General features: G+C 37.0%; 1 protein-coding gene across 4 annotated transcripts in view; it reads right to left on the bottom strand.

The window, feature by feature from the left end:
- Positions 1-883: 883 nt before the first annotated feature.
- Positions 884-22,567, bottom strand: part of LOC137621661 (zinc finger and BTB domain-containing protein 14-like) — a 72,186-nt gene continuing 50,502 nt past the window's right edge. For 3 of the 4 annotated variants that reach the window (XM_068352149.1, XM_068352150.1, XM_068352147.1), the window contains exons 5-7: positions 14,278-14,409; positions 9,277-9,476; positions 884-1,804 (exon numbers count right to left, since the gene is read on the bottom strand). In XM_068352149.1, coding sequence (XP_068208250.1) covers positions 1,318-1,804; positions 9,277-9,476; positions 14,278-14,409 — 819 coding nt within the window. In that variant the 3' untranslated portion in view covers positions 884-1,317. Of the gene's footprint in view, positions 1,805-9,276; positions 9,477-14,277; positions 14,410-18,831; positions 22,028-22,567 lie in introns of those variants that run through there. The other variant, XM_068352151.1, reaches the window with a different exon arrangement.

Here is a 22,567-nt window from a genome sequence, read left to right as displayed (position 1 = left end):
AAACCATGTTTCCTTGTGTTCCTAGTATTAAGCTAATACTGTCACGTCCCCATACCCTGTCGAGGTGGTATTGGGAGAGTCCTAGCCTAAAGTTTCCATCTAAAGAACTTCAGGTCATCTTCCTAGGACGTGTCACACTTCATACCTTCACACACAGCTTTTGTAGGCCGCAGCACTTGCATAGCAAGATGCTAGCGAGGTGCAGGGACTCCTTATTATTGAGTACTGACACACTCAGGTACTGAGTCCCTGGGCAAAGCCAAAAGCCAGTACTGGCCGGGACTTACCACCCTTCCTAAGGGTTGAGTCACCCCTATCAGATAGCGTGGTTTGTATTTCAGTTACGGAACTAATGACAAATTCGTAGGTAATTTGTATTTTTCCTGACTATGCAAACCTTAGCTATTTAATCAAACTTGCCCGCCAGCCCTATCCCCCGTGAAGTCCTACCTTTATAAGCAAAGAGAGCTCAATCACAGGTGTGTGTGTGTGTGGGGGGGGAGGGGTGTTTAGCAAGCACACACACCCCCCCCCGCTAGTTCTTGTTAAAATTCTAATGGCTCGTCATTTCAGCTACGCCGAAAGTAATTACCATATTAAATAGCTTAGGTTTTTATAGTTAGGAAAAATACAAATTACTTACGAATTTGTCATTTTTTAAGCAAAGCTGAAATCGTATTCATTTTAATTGATGTAGGAACAAATGTAAAGTGGGATAATACTTGTTAAGAAACAAAATATTTTAATATGGGAAATTTCTCATTGCCTATTATCAGGGAAGTCAACATATCCATATGTACAGTATTTAATGTCTGTAAACATTGTAATTCTTAAACCCCATATTTTTTTTACTGTCATCTCATAGTTCTATAAAAAAATAGACTTGTCAACTTTTGGTATAATTTGTATTTGATAGTATAGTACAGTACAGTATTAACCATTCATAATCTAAGGTACATAATTTTTTAATCTAGCCATATTGTCTTCAGCATTTTGGCTATCATTGATGTGTTGTCCTAAAGTTCATTCCTGGTAAGGTGTACAAAGTTATAAAAAAATAAAAACAAACAAAATTTATTCCAAAGGCTCTTACAGCAATTTCTTAAGATGCTTAATCTTTAGTGAAATTAACATAACATGCAAACTTTCATCTAATAACTAGGGAATGTAAATTATTTTTGGCAATACATGGTAACATAACATTCATCTTAATACACAAGATAAAAGTATCTTAACCTAAAGGCTTGTGTCAAAACTGGCAGTGAAGTACAATTTGAAGCTTAATCACATAAGCGGAAACCTTTGAAGAGTAAGACATTAGTTGAAATTAATGGTAATAGTCTGCATATGCTTATTAGGAGAGTTTACTGTCTTGCGAGTAACGGGTGCATACAAAGCTGTAAGCTGATTGACACCAACATTGGACACTGATGTTGAAGGCTGTGACTGTGCTGAAGTATCAGGTGTCGAGTTGGAGCTTCCACTTCGAAGCAGAGCTGGTGTTGCTGGTGACACAAGTGAGGTAGATGGGCTGGGTGAAATTGAAAGCACACTGGTAAGGGGAGATGGAGTTGCTGCAATTGTTATCAAAGATGATACAGGAGCCAAAGAAGGAGAAACTGCTGAAGGAGGAGGTGGTGGTGGTGATGAGACCGAGACATCCAAAACATCATATTTAACATCATATTTTTCGTCTTGTTCACTTGTGTCTTTATCCAAATCTCCCAGGATGTCAAGCCCCTTTTCACCATGTTTATGATGAACATTTTCTACATGTCCTTTTAGATGCTCTTTCTGAGTGAACCTGAAATCAATAATGGTAATTTAGTAAATCCTATACATTATGAAATAAGAAACTAGTTGTACACAATTAATATTTTTGCAAACTTTTCCTGTTGAATGCATTACATAGAATATTGAAAATTGACATCAGCAATGATAAATTACTACAGTTCACTTATCATGTGGTAGTAAACCAATTTTCACCTAGAAATTCTTCAGTCTGTTATTAATCAATAAAATTAATGGTTTGAAAGGAATGAACTGTTCAAAAAACATGAGAGTATCAGGAATAATTGTTTAAAATTTTACATGTGTCTGTAAAATTATTTTCTTGTAGGCTGAACATTATTAAGGAAAAAAATAATTTTCTGTATTGCAGGATAACATGGTACCATTTAAAATGTGGAAGGTAACTCAAAGCTCAGTAAGCATCATCTACTCTTGAAAAGAAGCACTATTATAAATGCTATACTTCCTGGAATGGCTGACGCTGGATGCTAAAGCTGTTTGGCAGGCATGAAATTTATCCCATCTTCAATGAGCTGTACTCATCCAAGTGGAGAGGAAAATACATGCACCTAATGACAAGTGCATCACCATCCTTGATGCCATTATCCTACTCTCCTTAGAGAATGATAGTAAAGGGCACCCTCTTAGGACCAGGCAATAGTAAAGGACACCCTCTTAGGACCAGGCAAATGATATACATTACCAATAGCTGAGAGAAACTTGGAATCATCAAATGATTTACACAAGGTGCACTTGTCTCACACTATAACCATCCCCATGGCCCCAACAAAATGGCTTGGATTTACGTATGTGTTGAAGAACCATTACAGTGACTCCAAATAGGGACAAGATTGTAGAGAAAGATGATAAAACGTAATACCGTACTTTGTGGCGAGCTGTGAAGATATCATCATAGCTATTGGTCACAAATCCCTCGTGAGAATCTTTTGCTATCCCATCTCTCAAGGACATAGCCAATCCCCACCTTTGCAACTTAAAGACCTTGGCTCCAGATTATGGATGGTGCATATTCAAGATCTCAGAGATCTGGCTGCTGATGCCATCTCAGAAATCTGGCTGCTGTGAATCATCCTTACTAAAACTCCCTGAAGATGGTATGACTGAGAGAGTATGTTTTTCTGTAGATTCACAACCTCTTTCTTTCTCAGGCAAGTGCCTGATGATTAGATTACCAAACAGTAATCAATGCTGTGACTGCCATGCTCAACTCCCTTCAAATGATTGACGTAGGAACAAGTACACACTGCAACTGGTAGAAACCCTGATATATGGACTGCCATGCTCAACTCCCCTCAAATGATTGGCGTGGGAGCAAGTACACACTGCAACTGGTAGCAACCCTGATATATGGATATCCTTGAATCATGCCTCTACATAATAATGACTTCCCTAAAATAATTGAAATATTCCTTTCAATTCATGGAAGACTTCTATACAGTTGACAGTATTATTCTCTACAAGTATCACAGAAAAATATCCATTACCTCCACCAATCAAGCAGCAAGTGTTGTCTGGCCAACATGCTTTCCACCATAGAGGAACTTCAATCCCATGCATAATCATCAATCTCTTGGCAACGAGCAGCAGAATGACTCGTGTCATAGTCAATTTCACCACTATACACATGGCACCACCAAATTACCATAGGGTGGTATTAGTGAACCGAGACTATGATTGACTTCAATCCTTTCTTGCACAAAATATTTGTGACATGTTATCACATATTTTCCCAACAAACTTCTGATGGTGGCCTGGAGTTCACATCCTCCACTATTCATAAATTCGTCAACCTCAAAGATGGGTGAACACTATCAACTTTTTCAGTGGCTTCCTCGACCTCAAAGACGTGTGTATAGGAACAACTTCAAAAGTGAATTCATATATAACAACTGTATAACTGAGGTTGGGCTCAAAACTAAAGCAGCTAGTTGCCACTGACGACTTCAACATAGGTCCTTCTACTGGGCTATACTTCAATACAGAAACACCAGACAGTAAACAAGATTTGGATATGCATAACTGATTACCAAGGTTGTTAATTTATTCCAGTACCAACTGGGAGATGGAAACCCTACCTGAGGCTAGAGAGGAGGCCCTAGGTAATCGTCTCATCCAAGAGGCAGAATATATTATTTAGCCCACCTAGTGACTCTCCATACTCTGTCCTGAATTGCAGAGACTGGGAACCCCACTTCACTCTGAGGAACTTCCTGCTGGAGGGGTGGACAGGGATCTGAAAATATGCATCCTTGAGGTCCAGGGACATCATGAAATCCCCTTCCCTCAAGGCTGCTAGCACTGACTTCGGTGTGTCCATCTTGAAGTCCGTCTTGCTGATGAACTTGTTGAGGGCCGAGAGGTCGATGACCGGCCTCCAACCCCCTGTCGCCTTCTCCACCAGGATAAGCCAGCTGTAGAACCCCGGGGATGAGTCCTTGACTATTTCTAGAGCTCCCTTGTTCAGCATGGCTGACACCTCCTCTTGTAGTGCTGCCTTTAAGGGGTCCTTGGGTGCCAGTCATTCTGCTCGTTGATCGGGAATCAGAAGGGGCAGCTCCACCAAGAAGGGAACCCTGTATCCTTCCCTCAGGACTGCTACGGACCACGGATCCGCCCCGTTGTCCCGCCATGCTTGCCAAAAACGTTTGAGGCATCCCCCTACCTGAGGCTTCGGCAGGAGTAGGGGGCCTCTCTTCCTACCTCCTCCTGGAGGCGTGGCTAGAACGTCCTCTCCTTAAGCCGGAGTAATTTGGCCTAAAGGAGGCCTAAGGAGTAGTACTTTCCCTACGGGAGGGCTGCCAGGACGAAGAAGGGAAGTCTCTTCTCGTCTGGGCTGTAGAAGGATCGGGACCGTCCGGCGCAACCCTTCTATGAGTGGGACGTCTTACTGCAGGGGGCCTGGGGTCCCCTGTCTCCTTGAGCTTTCGGACCCTCTCCATAGCTTCTTAAACTGCCTTGAGGGGGAAGACGGAGTCACCCCACACCGGCGAGCTCCTCAAGCACTTTGCCTCTCGTTCAGGGAGCTTACGGGCCAACCTGTTAAGGACCGTGTCTCTCCTCCACAACACCCAGTTCGCTGTCTGTGTGAGGGACTGGAAGGTGAGGAACTTCATGGCCTTCCCCCTGAGCAGATCAGAGTCTGGTTTTCCGGCACTGTAAGGTCGTGAGACAGTTGGAAGCCAACCAACGTACATGCCCACCAGTCTAACCACGAGGTCACGTTAACTATATCTTGGGCCGTATCTTCAATCATGGAAGCCTCGACTGGGGAAAAGCATACTGGGGCAGAGATAGTCCTGTCTTCCAAACTGCCTTGATTGAGGGCAGCTATTGCCGCTTCAACTGTGCGGGGTCCTGAGTGCCGTCTGTCAGGACCATAAAACCTCTTCTGGGTCCTTAGCCCCGGCAGTAGCTTGAAGGACCCTTGGGCTCTGAGGGAGTTCACCTGTCCTGCGACGTACCTGTCGACGTGCTCCATCCAGAGCCAACGGGAGGGTCAGGGATGGCTTCTGTTGGACGGGGTTATCCACTATCCTCCCCAACCCTGAGAGCCAAGCCTGCTCCGTAGACGGCTTCGGTTCGTCCAATCGGTGATGGTGTCTAATGAGGGCTAGGACCTTCCTGTAAGAAGACACCTCGTCCGTGGAACACTCTCCGGCGTCCATTAAGCCTTCAACCACCTGGTCCTCGTGTGTCGGGTGCATCAACAAGCACGGATGGATCCATGTGGGAGGCTGTGTCCTCTTCTTCCGGCCGATCCGATGGCGTGGATACTTCCGTCATGGGTGGAGCCGCTGAGACGGAGGTAGCCGTAATGGGTCTACCTCCTCTCAGGGAGATCCGTGGGGCATGGGACCCGCGGTGTACTACCGGTTGGCCAGGCCGCTTTGACAGAGTTGCCGTGGTACCGGGTACTCAGGCCATGATACCGGGCCGAAACTGCGGCTCTCACCGCTGGGCGGATAGAGCCGGTGACTTGGCGGGTAACGGCATGGCAAAGTCGACGGCTTCAACCGACAGGCAGATCGAGCGGACATCACACGGGGTAAGGGCGTGGGGGCAGCTCCAGAAGCCAATGAGGCGGACACTGGAACGGCAGAGGCCACGATCGACCCACTATGGGAGAAAGCCACTCGAGCCCCCTTGTCTCTCTGGAAGAGTGCCTCTTCTTGCTCTTCCTCCTAGAGGTCTTCAACCGTTTCCTGTCTGAAAGGGCCTGAACGGGAGCGAGACCTCATACTACGAGACCTCTTCCGCTTCCTTCTCGCCTCCCGGGGGTCGGAGTCCTCTGATGACGACGAGTCGTACGACGACAATGAGGAAGAGGAGGAAGAGACGGAAGAGGAGCTAGCCGAGTCCTCCGTCGATGATGCAGGGTCCTGGCGTTGTTCCACCGGCGTGGAGGGCTGCATGAAGTCTGTCCGGAGCGTAGACGACGGCGCCGGGGGAGTCCGTAGCGCCTTCCTAGACGCGAACCAACCCGCGAATTCCTCTTCTTGGTGCATTGGCGATCTGAAGGGCGTCCTTGGCGCCGTCCAGACACTGGAATCGGGGTCCAACGAACCTGTAGGCTGCCTCTCTTTGTCTACGTCTCCCGTGGGCGCTGTAGTACCTGAAATGCACTGCCACGATGCTTGGGAAGGAGCCGATCCAGCCTTCCCCCACCACGGGCCTTTGGTCGAGACGGGTCCTGTGAGCACCAGAACCTCGTCTCCCGAACACACCCCCCCCCCCCCCCAGGCAGGCTCTCCACACTCCCGCCCTCCCCAGCAGGCTCCCCACACGCCTGCGTAGCAACAACAGTCCCCACATCAATTACATCAGACTCATGGGGAGCGCCAATGGGCCGCTTCCCCGCAACGGACTTACCTCGTCCCCTACTCTGGGTAGGGGAAGGCGATGGGGAACCTCTTTCCGACGGAGCGGCAGGTGACGCTAACGGCGACGCGGCGCCTACCTTCTTAAGGGACCTCTTCGGCACTTTTTTCTTCTTGGTGGCGTACAAGGCCCACTGGATCTCTGGCCAGGACGCACACTCCGGACACGTGGAAGACGGGGAACATACACTACCCCTGCACGAGGAGCACAACGAATGCGGGTCTACCTCCGTCTTCGACAGCCACGCACCACAGGACTTAGCGGCCTTAGGCCCAGGGCAACGACGCTGGGATTCCATAAGAAAGCACTAAAACCACCAAGCAACGCAAGAACACTGGAATAGGTGAATAAAAGGGCACAAGGGAATGGGTACAACACGAGGGAACCACGTGGTAACACAAAGGGTCGGATGGGATGTGAGAGCGGTGAGATGTGAACTACGCCGCGACCAGAAGCTTACTGGCGACCGAGGCCTAGCTCCATGCTCTCGCATGCTGACCCGGGTCGCCTCAGGGCGAGTATCCATCCGCCACAGAGGGACCCCACTAGGGAAAACGGAGATAGGGGAAACTACACAAAATTCTGGTCGGTTGGGAGGAGAATCCCAGATACTCCTAAGAAAGTAGTTTGAGGTAAGTACTCCGTGTTGGAACAAATAATAGTTAGTATCATCATGATTCCCAGTACCACAGTTGGGAAGATGGAAATACAGGATACCATGCTGTTATTTATTTCATTCATTTTCAAATAATGTCTTCTGTCATTGTTTCTGAATAACAGACAATGGTCTGTTATCACTGTTTGTATAAAGGTTCTTGGAATAAACAAACCAAGTTGTTCTTATTATCACTAGCCAAACTACAACCCTAGTTGGAAAAACAGGATGTTACAAGCCCAAAGGATCACAAAGAGAAAAGTAGTCCACTGAGGAAAGGAAATAAATAACATATATGAAGTAATAATTAATGAATAGAAAATTTATGAATTAATGACTAAGGAATATAAAATATTCTAAGATCAATAAAAATTTTAAAATACTACAATCCACCTTATCTAAACTATGAAAAGATAAATTATGTCAATCTATTTAATCACCAGATAAGGACGGTCATTTCACAACTGGGTCACAGCTGGAATAAAATTTACATAATACTGTGTAGTATCAAGACATGATGGAGAAGGCAAGACTGTTGGGATTAATGGCATGCAAAAAAAAAAAAAAAAACAGATCAGGAATAAGGAATTTAATAGACTGCAAGATTTTGTTCAACAAATTAATATGAGTCGGCAGCTGAATACCTAACGGATAGAATGAAAGAATTACAATATTTCCTTGGGGCAGATTGATCACCAAAAATATTGAAGCCTCTCAATAAACCATTATTATATTTTTTTTTTCAATATAAAAAGAAACAGATTGAGTGTCTCTCTCAAAGGTAAATTTGCAATCTAGAATCACTCCTAAAAGGTTAAATGAGTTTTGTATACTGTAGTTACAGAAATAGTTAATGAAATTATCTGGATATACTTCCTGGACCTACTTAAATTCACACTTTTTGTTAGGGTTCACCTTCATCCCCATAATTTTCAGTTATCAATAAATTACTGATGATATCAAACAACTCTTCATAAAAATATCCAGTTCAGTTGTAGCCTACGTATTAAGTACAACTCCATAAATTTCTCCTTTTTTAACACAATATGCATACAAGAAAATGACATTATTTTTTTTTACACTTTCCCTAAGAGCAATAGGCATAAATTTGGTTTTCCCATCTTCATCATCATCTTTGATCTCAAAATATAAGTTCTTAAACATGTGATGCACTTCTTACAATTTCAAATACTGTACAAAAATATGTATGCAGTAAGTTCTACCATTTTTGCCTTCATCAAAAGGCTCAATACAACATAGTATTCAAGAAGATTTATTCCAGCTGTGACCAGATTGCTGTACGATCTTGCTAATCAGACAATTGAATGTATGGAACTTCAGAAATTCAAACTTGCAGTGAATTTTTTCATGTTTAACAGGCTGACACGAGTCTCTTCATAGTTCAAACATGACATATCTATTTTAACGTTGTTGCTGATGTCAAGATATTTAATAATTACTTCTATAGTTTATTTATGTCTATTTCCTTTCCTCAACGGGCTATTTTTTCTAGTTGGATCCCTTGAGATTATAGCACCCTATTTTTCCAACTAGAGTTATGGCTTAGCTAGTAATAATAATAATGGCTTTGTGAATGCTGTTCTATAGTTGTTGTTATATAACAATAAATAATATTGCTGTTAAATCTTTTTTGCTTTCAAGATACACGAAAGCTTCTAGTTTCATAGAAAAAAATGGGGTCTAAGTGTTATTAAAAAGGTAGACATCCCATATCCACAGATTTTTGGCAATCATTGGTATCTGCAATCCAATCTCATTAATGTTAAGGGGTAACCATACTGTATATGTAAATTTTCAAAAACTTGCAAGTTCTTGGCTGAGATAGTCTAGCAATGTATAAATCATTGTACGTGAAGAATAAAACAAATAAAACTGGGTTTTACAAAACAAAAAATTTAACACCAACTTACCTTGCATTGCAAATATGACAAACAAATGGCTTTTCTCCCGTATGGATCCTCTCATGCCTTTCCTTGTGTTCTTTTCTCTTAAACTTTTTTCCACAGTGAGCACAGTTGTATTTGCGAATATGGAAATGGTGATCCTCTACATGACGACGTAAAAGATTGGCATTTGCTAATGTCACACGACACAGCTGGCACTGACGGGCCTAAAAAAAAGGGACTTTGAGAAAATTTGCAAATATTTAAAAAAAAAAAAATAAAAAAAATGTTACTTTGCAAAAAAATCCTCAATAAACACATTGAGGTCATATTTATAAGAAAATTCTCCAGTTTGAAAATATACATCTGATGAAAGTTTATTAACAATATATTAATAATTTATAAAACAAAGATAGGCAGATTATTATACAGTACTTCTTTAACAGCAATAAAAATATACATCTGATGAAAATTTAGCAACATTAAATTATGTAATATGAAAAGATGGGTCAATTACTATAAAACTCATTAAATAAAAAAAATTGAAAGGGAATTTCAAGAGGGTGGAAGGATCTGACAGAGATAAATTCTATATAAGTAGAGAAACAATAAGTAAAATGAAGAATGATGAAGCAATAGTCCATTGAAGAAGCAATTTACAATGTTGAAGCAATAGTCCACTGAAGGTCCAAATTACAAAGTTGAAGACCCTTGTTATAGAGGGAGAAGAATGGATGCTGGCACTATAAAAAGGCATTATGGAAAGCAGTAATGCCAAATGACTAGGAAGAAAGTCTTGACAGTGGACGTGTCTAAGCAGAAAGCAGATATCATAGTGCATTAAAGATGAATTAAACTAATAATGTTGAAGGGTTTAGTAAGAATTTATGAAAGATTAAGATAGTGAATAACAGTACAGTACCAACAGAGGGTGAGGTACAGTTGATGTCTTATAATAAGTCTGTTCCAATAAAGGAGGCTGCAAGGTAATTTTAGTTTGGTTGTATGTTTTGAGAACCATAGAAAGGATATGATAGAATAGCATAGGAAGTAACATTTTAGTATTCAGGTATAACAAAGTGTAAAATATATGGTTACGTTGACTGAAATGTTTAATAATCTGATGGTTAAAATAGGTTTTGAAGAATTGCAGGAATCTCTTGAATGTGATAGTATGAAGGAAAATGATGTCCAGGAAAATGAAAAATGTCTAGATGAAAAAAAAACAAAAAACTTGGAATCTACTTCGAGCCAGGAGGGAGGGTGTGAAGTTGAGCTTTAAAATAGGATAAAAGCATCTTTGGAGAAATGAGAGGTGAAGAGAGTAATGATTTATACACAAAAAAAGTAAAATAAACAGAAAATAAGGATTATTGTATTGTAATCAGTCCAATAATGATGAATGGTTTAGAAATAAGAGAAATATGGGCTAAGGAGGCACAGAAGCAAGACCAAATTGATATGAAGTTTTGGCAAATATTTGTGATTTAATTGTGCAAAAGACAGACATGAAAAAATTAAGAAGTGTCAGGTTAGTAAAGATTACCAATATTAAGATAAGAAGGTATAGATTGTATATGCAGGTTAAGGGATCATTGAGAGAGAGATTAGTAGTGAAGAATACTTGGGTGGAACTTATGAAAAAGGATGGATGATCAAGAATGAGACAGAATTAGATAGTATGATAGAGTGAAGGAGGAATGGAGAAGAGTTTTGTGAAGGAAGATACAGCATGGCAACTGACCCATTAGTTTAGGGATAGTGAGATAGTTGAAGAAAAAATATACTCGTGATTTTCTTTTCATAATTAACTCTGCACTTAATTATGTTCTGAGTATCTAAAAATACTTAGTATTACATTAAACTTAAAAGATTTCTTTTAATGTAACTTTAAAAATATGCCATCTCATCATGTCCTGTTCATGTTTCCTATGTGTACAAGATATCAGAATAACATTTTATCAATGCTAAACACATCAACATCAAATAGTTATGAAAAGCTGATTTACAAGACTAAATTCACATGAAGTACACTTCATCATAAACTTTGCTATATGAAGATAAACTTCTGCTAATTAAATATCAAATTGAATTGAATTTAAACACACCAAAAACCCTTGAATGGTGATGGATATCATCAGGATTTAAGAGTGTAGGTCAAGCCTTCCAGTACCCAGAAATCTAGCTGTTCTACAGGACCTTAATCCCAAGACTTCATACTTCATTGCAGCTAAAAATACAAAATAAAAGTGATGGCATCAAGTACCTGGAATACTATCACTGACCATACTGTATACTGTACGAGCCCTTTTTTGTGGGAGGCAGGATTAACCCAGTCCAGAATAAAGATGATATTTATAGCCATTTAAAATTTTGGGTGTGACAGTAGCATTTGATTAACAGTAGTTCGTTTTCATTTAATCAACACTTTTCCATCCAACCTCTTTCAACTTATTCTTCAAAGGGCAACAGCTGAGTTTTCACCAAGCCTCACCACCTCCGCTATATAATAAAGAGCAAGGTGTCTGAATTATATCTCTTTCTTGCCACACTCAGTGGCAGGAGGGAGAGGGAATAATTATACCCTGGGGAGATGGGGATACCCTGAGAGGTACACTCAGAAACAACAACCTCCCACAAATTGCCAAACCAACAGGATGTAATTTAGTTAGGAAAGGGTGAGGGGGTGGGAAGAATCAAATCTGTGCATGTGTGTACATAAGTATCTAAATATTTAGACGTCATTTTTTATAACTTGGGTACACTAGTCTAAATGCCGGTAGTTTCCCTATCACAAAGGCTGGGTCTTGTGATCCAATTTTTTTTTTAATCAAATGAAATCTCCAAGACGTATGGTAATATGAATTAAAAGTAGTAATCCATATTCCATTCAGTCATAAATGGGAATTTCCCTAATTTTATGACTTCACAACAAATTTGGGATGTTTGTAATTCAAAGGATTACAATATTCTTTCAAGATTACGAGACTTAGCTAAGAGATGTTCCTTTGGGCCAAAAGTTGACATGCAAACGTTAAATAAAAACTTGGTGTGACATGTTCATCTGTCTGTAAGGATGAGAGTATAAGGTAGGGTTCTCAATACTTCCTGCCCTATGAAGTGTAGTGGTTTGAAGTTGGATGAATGTAGTCTGTACTTTCACAACCATGTTTGGAAAGGACAGTTCTCAGTAGGGAATTCTTGGCTGAAGAAGTAATTAAACTACAGTATTTATCTTGAAGAATGCAGGGAGAAAACTTTGATAACCTACTGGGTTAAAATATTCCTAGTTGTTTGTTAAAAAGGCTCATAAGGGTATATGTTCACTAACCAGAGAAATTTCCTTGCAATTGTAATTCAGAAAATTGGGGAGACTACTTTTGGCATGTGTCCTAGCATAATTTTACAATTGAGGTGGATGCATTACAGTTATTAAATAGCTTGGGAATAGAAAGTTTGTAATAATCCCAGCAACCTCAAATGAATAGCCTTTCCTATGAGGTATAATCATTCCATTGCCTCTATAGATCAGATTGAGAAGGGACCAGTTCCAGCAGATATAAAGAAAGTGAGGTCATCAAAGCTGTCTTCCATTGCCCAGTAGTGACATTAGAACGCTTATGTTAAGTGACAGTAGTTCTGGATACCAATCCTATTGAGGGCAAGAATGTGCCACCAGTCTTCCTCAGGCTTGTATGAGAATTGAACCTTGACTGGCACTGGCTTTACCAGAAAACAGAAAGGATTATACCACTAATTAATCAATGGAAACATGAATGATTCTACAAAATTTGATTAATGAAATAAAAATAGACCAATGCTGGTGACAAAGGCCATTTAGCACCGAGGTGCAACTGCAGTTGAACAATGGAATAAAAGTTAAAAGCAATTGGACAGCAAGATAGAAGAAGTGAAGTGGAAAACAGGTGCAGCTATGAGCTGATGGGATATCACAAAGGACTTTGAGCATTGCATACCATGTACCAGGTGAAGTGCAGTGATGGCAATAATCCGTAAGATTGAACCGGAAATTGAAGGTCTAATTTTTAAAGCCTACTGTAACATGACTACCACCCATGTGCCACAAAGATCCCTTTATTTTTTTTTCTGGGTGGAGACATATGGTGAGTAGAAGTTTGATGTATGGTGAAAGAATGGGACTTAAAAGGTAGATTTTCATGTTATCAATCTAAAAATCAAACAATTTGGTGATTATTTTACCCTTTTTCCTGTATTCTTCCAAGTAAAATATGCCTTCAGAACATGAATTGAGGTCCATAAAGCCATTACAGCACAGTATATTTACCATCAGGCCATATACATCACTAATTAAAGACAGATAGTTGAGAACATCACTTGGAAAGAAGCATGTGAAGAGGACTCCAAATATAAAATGCAAGCCCATAGAAGCAATTAGCTATAAGAAATAATTGACCCTTATAATGCAAATTACATACTACGATAATCACTTAACAAAACCTATCACAAGATGTGATTATCATAAAGTAATACTCTCAAGATAATGAAAAATATTACCCCATACCTGTGAAGCATTCATAGAATGTAAAATCAATGAAAACTTTGTCCAATTATCAAATGGTAAATATAACATTACTAATTTTCTGTTTCAATATAATTACTGTACATCATCCCTCTTTTTCCCTGGACACCAAGTAAAATTAGTTACTTGAAATGTGAATTAAAGACCTTTCAAATGTTTTAAGAATTTAAATTCCACACAAAATAATATGTGAAAAGTAAAACCAAAGATTAATAATTGAGAACAATCTTTGTTAAATCTGGGTTTAAATTATCCCCAAGAAATATCTATTGTATTTTAAAATAATCAGATTGCAAAGCAATAATGTGAAATCAAAAAATATAAATATTTGTACTATCAATGGGAAGGTAGTGGATTACCACCTTGAGCAAAATACTAAGCTTTCGATTGACTTCAGCATTAAAGTACTTTATAAATAATTAATTGAAGGATACATTTCCATGTAATAATAAAACACTGTAAAGTACCTGTGAAATAGGAGTAAGAGGTGGTGGACATGGGCTCTCTCCTGATGTTCCAGCAGAAGTTGTTGGTATTGTTGACCCATTAGCACTTGAATTGAGTTGGTCATCATCCTCATCATCATTCTCATCATTATCCTGAAGGCCAGGCATAAATATTAATATAATTATGTAGAGGTTTATCACAAAGAAAAAAAATTACTAAAAGAATAAAAAATTTGAATAATTCAACAAATTTTGATTGTTTCTTCTGAAAAAACTTACTTTTTTATCAACTCAAAATTGTTGACCATTATAAATTCATAATCTCTAGTCATGAAATAATTTTTGGGACTGATAAATGTTCTTGAAGCAAAATAAGAATATGAATATTAATTATCCTTAACAGCATTTATATTCTACTTTTTCCAAGTATGATATACTATTTCATAATATGGTGTACATATTATCTATATTGTATAAAACAAAATAACTTGCATGCTATTTCCAAAAAATACGAGCATATTTTGTAAAGACAAGAAATCATACTTAATTTACAAAAACTAGCAGGCATACACTTTTCCCTAATTGGGAATTCCAAACAAGTGCACGACACTGGAATATATTTGTGAAAACTTTCATTTAAGAAAACATTCCTGTTCACTACATGCATAACAGAATTATTATTAAAACTATAGGAAGCTGTCATACGTGCAATTCTAATATTTCACACATGCTCTTCAGAACAATAAATTCATTAACTACTAGATGTATAGTTAGACATGTTATAAATATATGATGAAAATATGGTATCCTAGTTTGGTGGAATCAACACTAAAAGCTATTAATTAATCAATCAATCAACAAAATGCTAGCAGCATTAGCATGTAGCCTAGTTGTCATGGTCATAACTAGCTACTAATGTACACTCTCACACTGGACTTCCAGTGTTGATAAACATCCAATGTTGTAAATACAGGAATAGTGCATAAAAAAAAATGAGGTACATACAAGGGAATCTAGTCCTATATTAGAAGTGAAGTTATTCGAGCAAAGCAAGTGAGGTTAAAATATTTAATAACAACAATTCTAAGCAAGCAACCACAACCAATAGTATTTACCTTTCAAACGCCACCTTGAAAAAAAGGAAGATTAAATCCAATGAAACCCAATAGAGCCAGGAGAAACAACCAGATGAAAAGTCACAAAGATCCTACGAATAAGCTTTCGGCATAACACCCCAAGCTTAGATTATGAAATAAAAAAGAGAAACTATGATAACAATCATCAATTCTCAAACTAGAGGCAATTAAGAGTATGGATTACAAACACGAATTTTAGGAAATCTGTGTGAGTGAAGTAATGGTTCTTTTCTGTAGTATAGTTCTGTGTTATATGTAAATCCTGGATTTTTTTTCAACAGATGTCTGGTATTTGCATTAAATAGTTATATAAGGTATCACTGTACTGTAGTTCTTTTAGCTTACAGTAAATATACATCAGTCGCCCCAATAGGTTATTCCACCTGAAACTAATTCCTTCATAGTGAATGGCAAAGCAGAACCCATCTACTTTTCAATAATTTTCTATAGTTCAACCAGCAGCTTACTGTTGCTGGACAACTATTTAAAATTTAGTGCAGGAGTTTAGTCACATTGGAATTTTTGGAAACAAATCACATTTTAACTCTGGAAAACCATAATATAGAGGAATATTGGAACTTACAACAATAAACCATAACCTTTATGAATATGAACAAATCTTGTTAGTCTTTTCTTACTATAATTATAAATCTATAATGACATACACAGGAAAAAGAATGTACCTCTAAATTATACAGCATATAATTTTTTATAAAATAAATCGATAACATTTTAGCAGGAAAATTAAACCATAGATTATTTTCAATCTTTTATTATTATAAGAGCTATAAAAGCATCCTACAAAATATACCAAAAATATTATCCCTCTCCAGAAGACCTCACACACAAAATTAAACATCAAAGACCACTTCAGTCACAGAAAAATTTCAAGGTCTCAATGTTAATTCAATAGGAATATGGAAGGCATTAGAATCACAGATTTGATAGAAACAATTTTGTGTCTGATTTTTGTATGGAGCTTAAACAAAGACCCTAGTTACCATAATCAAATGATGTGCATTTTGATAAAAGCCTTTTTGTTGTTCACATGTGCTTATAAATCCAATTCCAAAGCAGAAATACAAATAGTGTACAGTACTGGACAACTGTGCGTGTGTGACAGAAATTTCCCTTTCAAACATAATACTATTGCAAGTACAGTACAATATTGAGATTTATCATATTGTATTTCCATTATGTTTATTCTGTTCATGCTGTATATATAAGGCCTACTTAACAACTATATGATATATTGAATAAGAGAAAAACCTGTAAAACTGTAGAGAAATTATATAATTCTCAAGCAGATTTTGATTGGGTATAACTAGAAAAACATCTGATGCTAAGATCACTATTTGCCTAATTTATCAATCGATTTTTACAGCAATTAAGAGCAAATCTGAAACAGAGAACCAAAGACTTGGCCTTTTTATTTTAAATTTAAATCTTGTATTGCCATGATTATTAAATTCCAAGCTAATGAACACAGTAAAAACAGTTAAACAAAATGAAGACTGGAAGGTTTTTATACAACATGCATAATCACAGACTTGCATCACTAATTTAATTTTGTTCAAATCAAGTCTCAAAAGCACCTACCAGTATTTAAATACATCTGTGAAATGGAAATATGGAACCGGAGACCTCATATATTACTGCATATAATTCCTGAAGATTTTATCTACTGTATATGCAGTTGCATACACAATATTTATAATTTGGAAACCAAACACAACTGACAGTACAGTAATCTACAGTAATACCAGCCACTAAAAAATTGACTATGGAGTACAAAAATTCAACTACTGGGTAAAACTAATTAGTCTACCAGTATATACTTTTAAACAACTTTTGTTTCTAAATTGTTTTGCTCAGAATGTCAACCAAATTCCATGCGGAGTTCTACCCAACTCCAGTATTAGAGAAAACCATTTATTGCAATATAAAAAATCTAACCTCTATAAAAAATAAAAAGTTTATCGAATACTGTACCCCAATTATAGAAATATAATGATTAAATCTTTCTATACCTAACCTAAATATTGTGAGCTGGAAAATGGAAAAAAAAAATAAATTCCTTTACAGCATAGGAATTAAGGTAATTTCAGAAGTACTTATTAAACCATAATTAACGTGCAAAATGAACACTCCACTGTAATTTTCAAGAATAATCTAATTACAGTTGGGAAAATATTTCAGTAGCAACCTACTGTATCTATTTATACCTATCAAAATAAAAAATATTCATATAATATTTAGTCATATATTAATTACTGTATATACATATAAGCTATAGCCTCCAGTCATTAATCTAGTTAATCTCCGCAATTATCTATATACTGTACTGTAGTATATTGTACTATATATAGTATGGTACAGTACTGTATTATGTCAGGAAAAAAAAATTTAACCAAGATGCAGGAAAAGGAATACTGCACTTACCTCTCTTTACACCCAGAAGGGTTGGATTACTCAATACAGTGCTATACCTTTATAACACTTGTCATTACATACCATTAACCTTACAGAACAAAAGTCAGTCCTCTGAGAACCGTTATGTTTTTAGTGTTAATTTTCATGGACTAATTCCATGCCCCTCATCAAGTGATAAATCTTTCACATAAAATGTACTGTAATTGACATTTACCTAAAAAAAAAGGCATATTTATAGAAAAAAAAAAAAAGGGAAAACAATATAAAAAAAAATAAAATTAAAAGACAGACTTCTACAATGAACACTTCTGAAACTGTCTCATAAAGAATTGTTTCCAATAACAGCACCAGCTAAAACTTAAATGTTGGAAGCCCAAATGTTCAGGTATAACCTTTTACTTATGAATGCTTATAATTAAAATACTGATCTTTCCATGTTACAAAGTGAAAATTCACTACTTCAATATATCAGTTTATTCAGCATCCAGTGTAATCTCTAACCCCCATACAAAGGTACTGTTCTTGTGAGATACTCCAAAAGATTTTTTGTGTCCTTTTGCATCCCAGCTTTAGATTTCTGCCTTTTTTTTCTAGTTCCCTTTGCCCCTTTCAATCCTAGCAATCAAATACATCAATGATTTTCACACTCCACTCCCTGCTTGAGTCCAGAAGTATGGTTTTTTAATAATAAATTGTTCACTACAAATTATAAAAACTTATTATAGTACACCTTGTCATAAAGCATTCAAACCTGTTTCTTTTAAAATGTGTTGTGTACTACAATGATTTTCCTTAAAAAAAAAAAGGCAGAACTTTATTCTAACATGTAAAATTTGATGACAAGACCATATTCAAACTCAATTTTGAATACTGCACTGTTTAGAAAGTACTGTATTGAATTAACCCTATTTCCATGATACCATATGAAATCTCAAAATGCAGTGTTAAGGTGAAAAATAATATTGTGGCCATAGCATAACAGACCCTAATTTACAGCACACACAACCTTTGTTAGATTTTAATAATTTTCCCACAAAAATTAACATAATACACCTCTGAACACTAAGCAGTATAGTAGGCTATACACAGTAAGTCCTTGGGTTCCAACACTTTTTGACACAGCATTTTGTGGTTACTGTACACAGCATTTCCCATTAAGGATTTTTATTGCTTTATTTGTTACAGTTTCATTTTATCATTCCATAATTATGTCCTAGGTGTCTTTATTTAGTTCTAGAAATTTTCCAATGCCATAAGGTGCTTTTATGTTCTAGATGATGACTTGACTACTGCATCAGCATAGTTGTAACTCCAGTTAAGTCACATCCTACGGACACCTCCGTTGAAACCAAAGTACCTACTGTATACTACTGTTAGTGTGAATATATTGAATACTGCCCATTGCAATAAAAACTTACAAAACTTCCTGAAGTGAAGCCATTATATACAGTTTAACCCAAGGTGCAATAAATAAAAACTCCAGCTCCAGTGCCTCAACATGCCCAAACTAAGTGAGCTACTTTGTATCCTAACTATGAGTATGAAGCCAAGCATAGACTTCAATGCCTGCACAAATAATTGTAATGAAAAACTTCTCACTTTAAAAATCTCATGAAACAAAAATTACACTAAATTAGTTCCTTTTAAGCTCCAGACACCTAAATTATTTACTTTTTGGCAAAAAGGACAATGTAAAACATTGTCACATACTTTCCAAACAAAGTAATTGGATTTAAATTTTAGATTATTTATGAATATGTCATTACCTAAACAAAAGAATACTAATAATTACACACAATCATACAGTATTTACAAGAAGTATATGGATATCAGTATACAAAATATATTCTTGCATATTATAAAAGTTGTGACTCACTGTTCACAACCCTGAACTACTGTACTACTACATCTCACTGGTATAAAAATAAGTGTACCTTCTAAATTACAGACACCACCTAGTAGCCCTGCTTATACTGTAAAATATCGTAGCTTCTTACAACTATTATACATATGTATACAGTTCAGACATGAAAACGAATAGAAAACAATATATCTTGAAAATCCAGATTAAAAAAAAAAAGTACCTTCGCTCCAAGAAAGCAAATACAAAAATAATATAGAATCGTTCACCAAAATATTATACACAACAGCAATGAACACTACAGAAAATAAATTCATGACTCAAAATATTTTGTCCTTTATGTAATATTCAGCCTGCTTTCAAATTATTTACAAAAAAAATATTTTCATTTCAAATGCAGGGTACAAATATTAATCATGAACTTAAAGAAACTTGATAAATGAAGAAAATATTCATCTTCTCTACTGTTGCAGTGCATTAAAGCAAAAACAAAAATACATAAATAAATCACACATCTCTGCATGTGTAGCACAAATATAGCACTGACATTTACAAAATATCACTAAATTGAAAACCAAATATAAATATCCTAAAACCGCCACCTTATGTTTACAAATTACATGAATAACGCTAGTGCTTGGTCCCTTTCAAGTGATATGTATATACTAAATTTTCATTAAACTGTGCTGTTTTACATCCCTCTAATACTGCACTGAAAATCACATGATGGATTGCAGTATCTGAACTTACAAGTCTATATATACTCATCTATATACTGGCATTACCATCTCAATACTCCGTCGTGAAATTAATACAATACTCCAAGAGAAAGTTAATTGTTATGGTGCATAGGAAGTTTCAATTACTGAAATATATATTTATGTTTGCAAAAAACGCAACCCTACCAAATGACAAGAATTTTCAAGTTTTGGACAATTCCAGCATTATTTTAAATACGTAATTTTGTAATTAGAGAAAGATCTGAATTACTAAGGCATCCCATAACAAAAACACGAATGGTGAAAGAAAATAACTTATTCTTGAAGTTAAGGTGAAAGAAAATAACTTATTCTTGAAGTTAAGGTGACAGCTTTATAACCTTAAACAATCCAACTTCACCTACATTTCTACTTCCTTTCTGCCATTTTGCTGCCCAACCTCTTTTTAATTATTTTCCTCAAAGAACTACTCTCATTACTGATGACTTGTCCAGTCCCAAAATTGGGCCACCTGGCCCAATTCCATAAATATAAATCAATCTAACCTATCCCATCCATCATACAAAAGATAAATAATCTCCAAATGAAATATGGCTATAAAATTATAATATGAATGTATAATAAGTTAATTATATAAATAAGTAGATAAACTATACCTATTCTGTATGTATGAACAAATAAATTAGAACTAACTAAAGACATAATAATCTTTCCTTATAACCTAACACCATTCGAATTGTTAAACATCCAGTATGTATACTGCACTGTATTTATTTAATTTTATGAAAACCAAAGAAATAATGTTGCATCCAGTTTATACTTTTTTTGGGTTCGTGACAATAAAAGAATAAACAAAGATTAAAGACATGATGAACTCCATCACATACAGGAATAATAATATCCAAGAAAATTAGCCTCTTACAGCTAAAATAGTTACAAAATGTTAGGTATACTCAGTCATTGCCACGGAAATTTTAATTTGACTATTCAATAATCAAAAGGACCTCAACATATGTACTGTATAACTAAAACTAAGCAACTATGCCTCTGATTAACCTGAAAAAACAAAGGGTGACATGTGCAATTAAAATATATCATACCAAAAGTAAAGAAACACAATTCTTTTGCATTTGCTTTCAAGGAGTAATGGCTGTAGGCTCAGCAGTCCAGGCATGAACTGGACCAGATGATGTTGGTACTGGATTTTCCGTAGGTGAGCTCTGACTTGAATTGTTCAAATGAATACGTCGGATGTGTTTGTCTAAATGGACATTCTGAGAGGCAGCATAGTTGCAATGGGGACAGCGATACGGCCTCTCACCAGTGTGGGTTGTAAGATGACGACGCAAGTTGTAAGGCTGGCCAAACTGCTTTCCACATACTGGACAAACAAAGGCCATTTTCTCACCAGTGGCCATTGACATCAGATCAGGTGTGCAGGCTGTAAAAGGGGCAAAAGTGCCACCAAAAGGCATCTGAACGATGGGAGGCATTGCTGCAGTCTTGGGTACAGTGTTGGTAGTGACGAAGGAAGAGGCTACGCTTGTGGGTGTGCTTGCCGCCACAGGCTGGCGTAATTCCACCACGGGAATAAGAGCGGCTGCACGAACGTTGTCCCAACTCTACAAAAAATATAATAAAGTCCTGTGTCAGTCAAATCATCACGTCAAATAAGTAATAGTTTAAGAATAATTGTTAATGTCTTAGTCTGTCACTATATCTTTTAAATAATTCCTATTTAGATATACAGTACAATACTGTATAAACACAAGGGGGTATTATGGTCACGCCATCTACGTCAGGCAAACTTAAAATTTAAAATATAACTTTCCTACAACACTGCAAACTGCAATACTAATTACAGGATGTGAAAAACAGTATTGTGCATTCAAATTTTTCAAGTAAAGTCTTTCAACTAGAATTTTAAAACCCTTATTTCAACAAAGCTTCATATAAACAATGCAGATGAATTCTACATCGATGCTGTTAACACGAATTAAAATGAACATGGGAATTTTTAATTGTGCACACCGGAAATAATAGGAAAATTGTTTGTGTTTCTTTAGTGTTAACTACTGTGCAAGGGTATTCTCTTCGACAGTATCCAGAACATACTCTATGATAATAATCTGGTACTGTGTTGTATGTATGTATGTATGTAT

The sequence above is a fragment of the Palaemon carinicauda genome, chromosome 28 (genome assembly GCF_036898095.1).
Source record: "Palaemon carinicauda isolate YSFRI2023 chromosome 28, ASM3689809v2, whole genome shotgun sequence".
In the NCBI taxonomy this organism is placed as follows: Eukaryota; Metazoa; Arthropoda; class Malacostraca; order Decapoda; family Palaemonidae; genus Palaemon; species Palaemon carinicauda.
The sequence above is the reverse complement of the archived record's forward strand: the minus strand, read 5'-3'. Positions and strand labels throughout refer to the sequence as shown.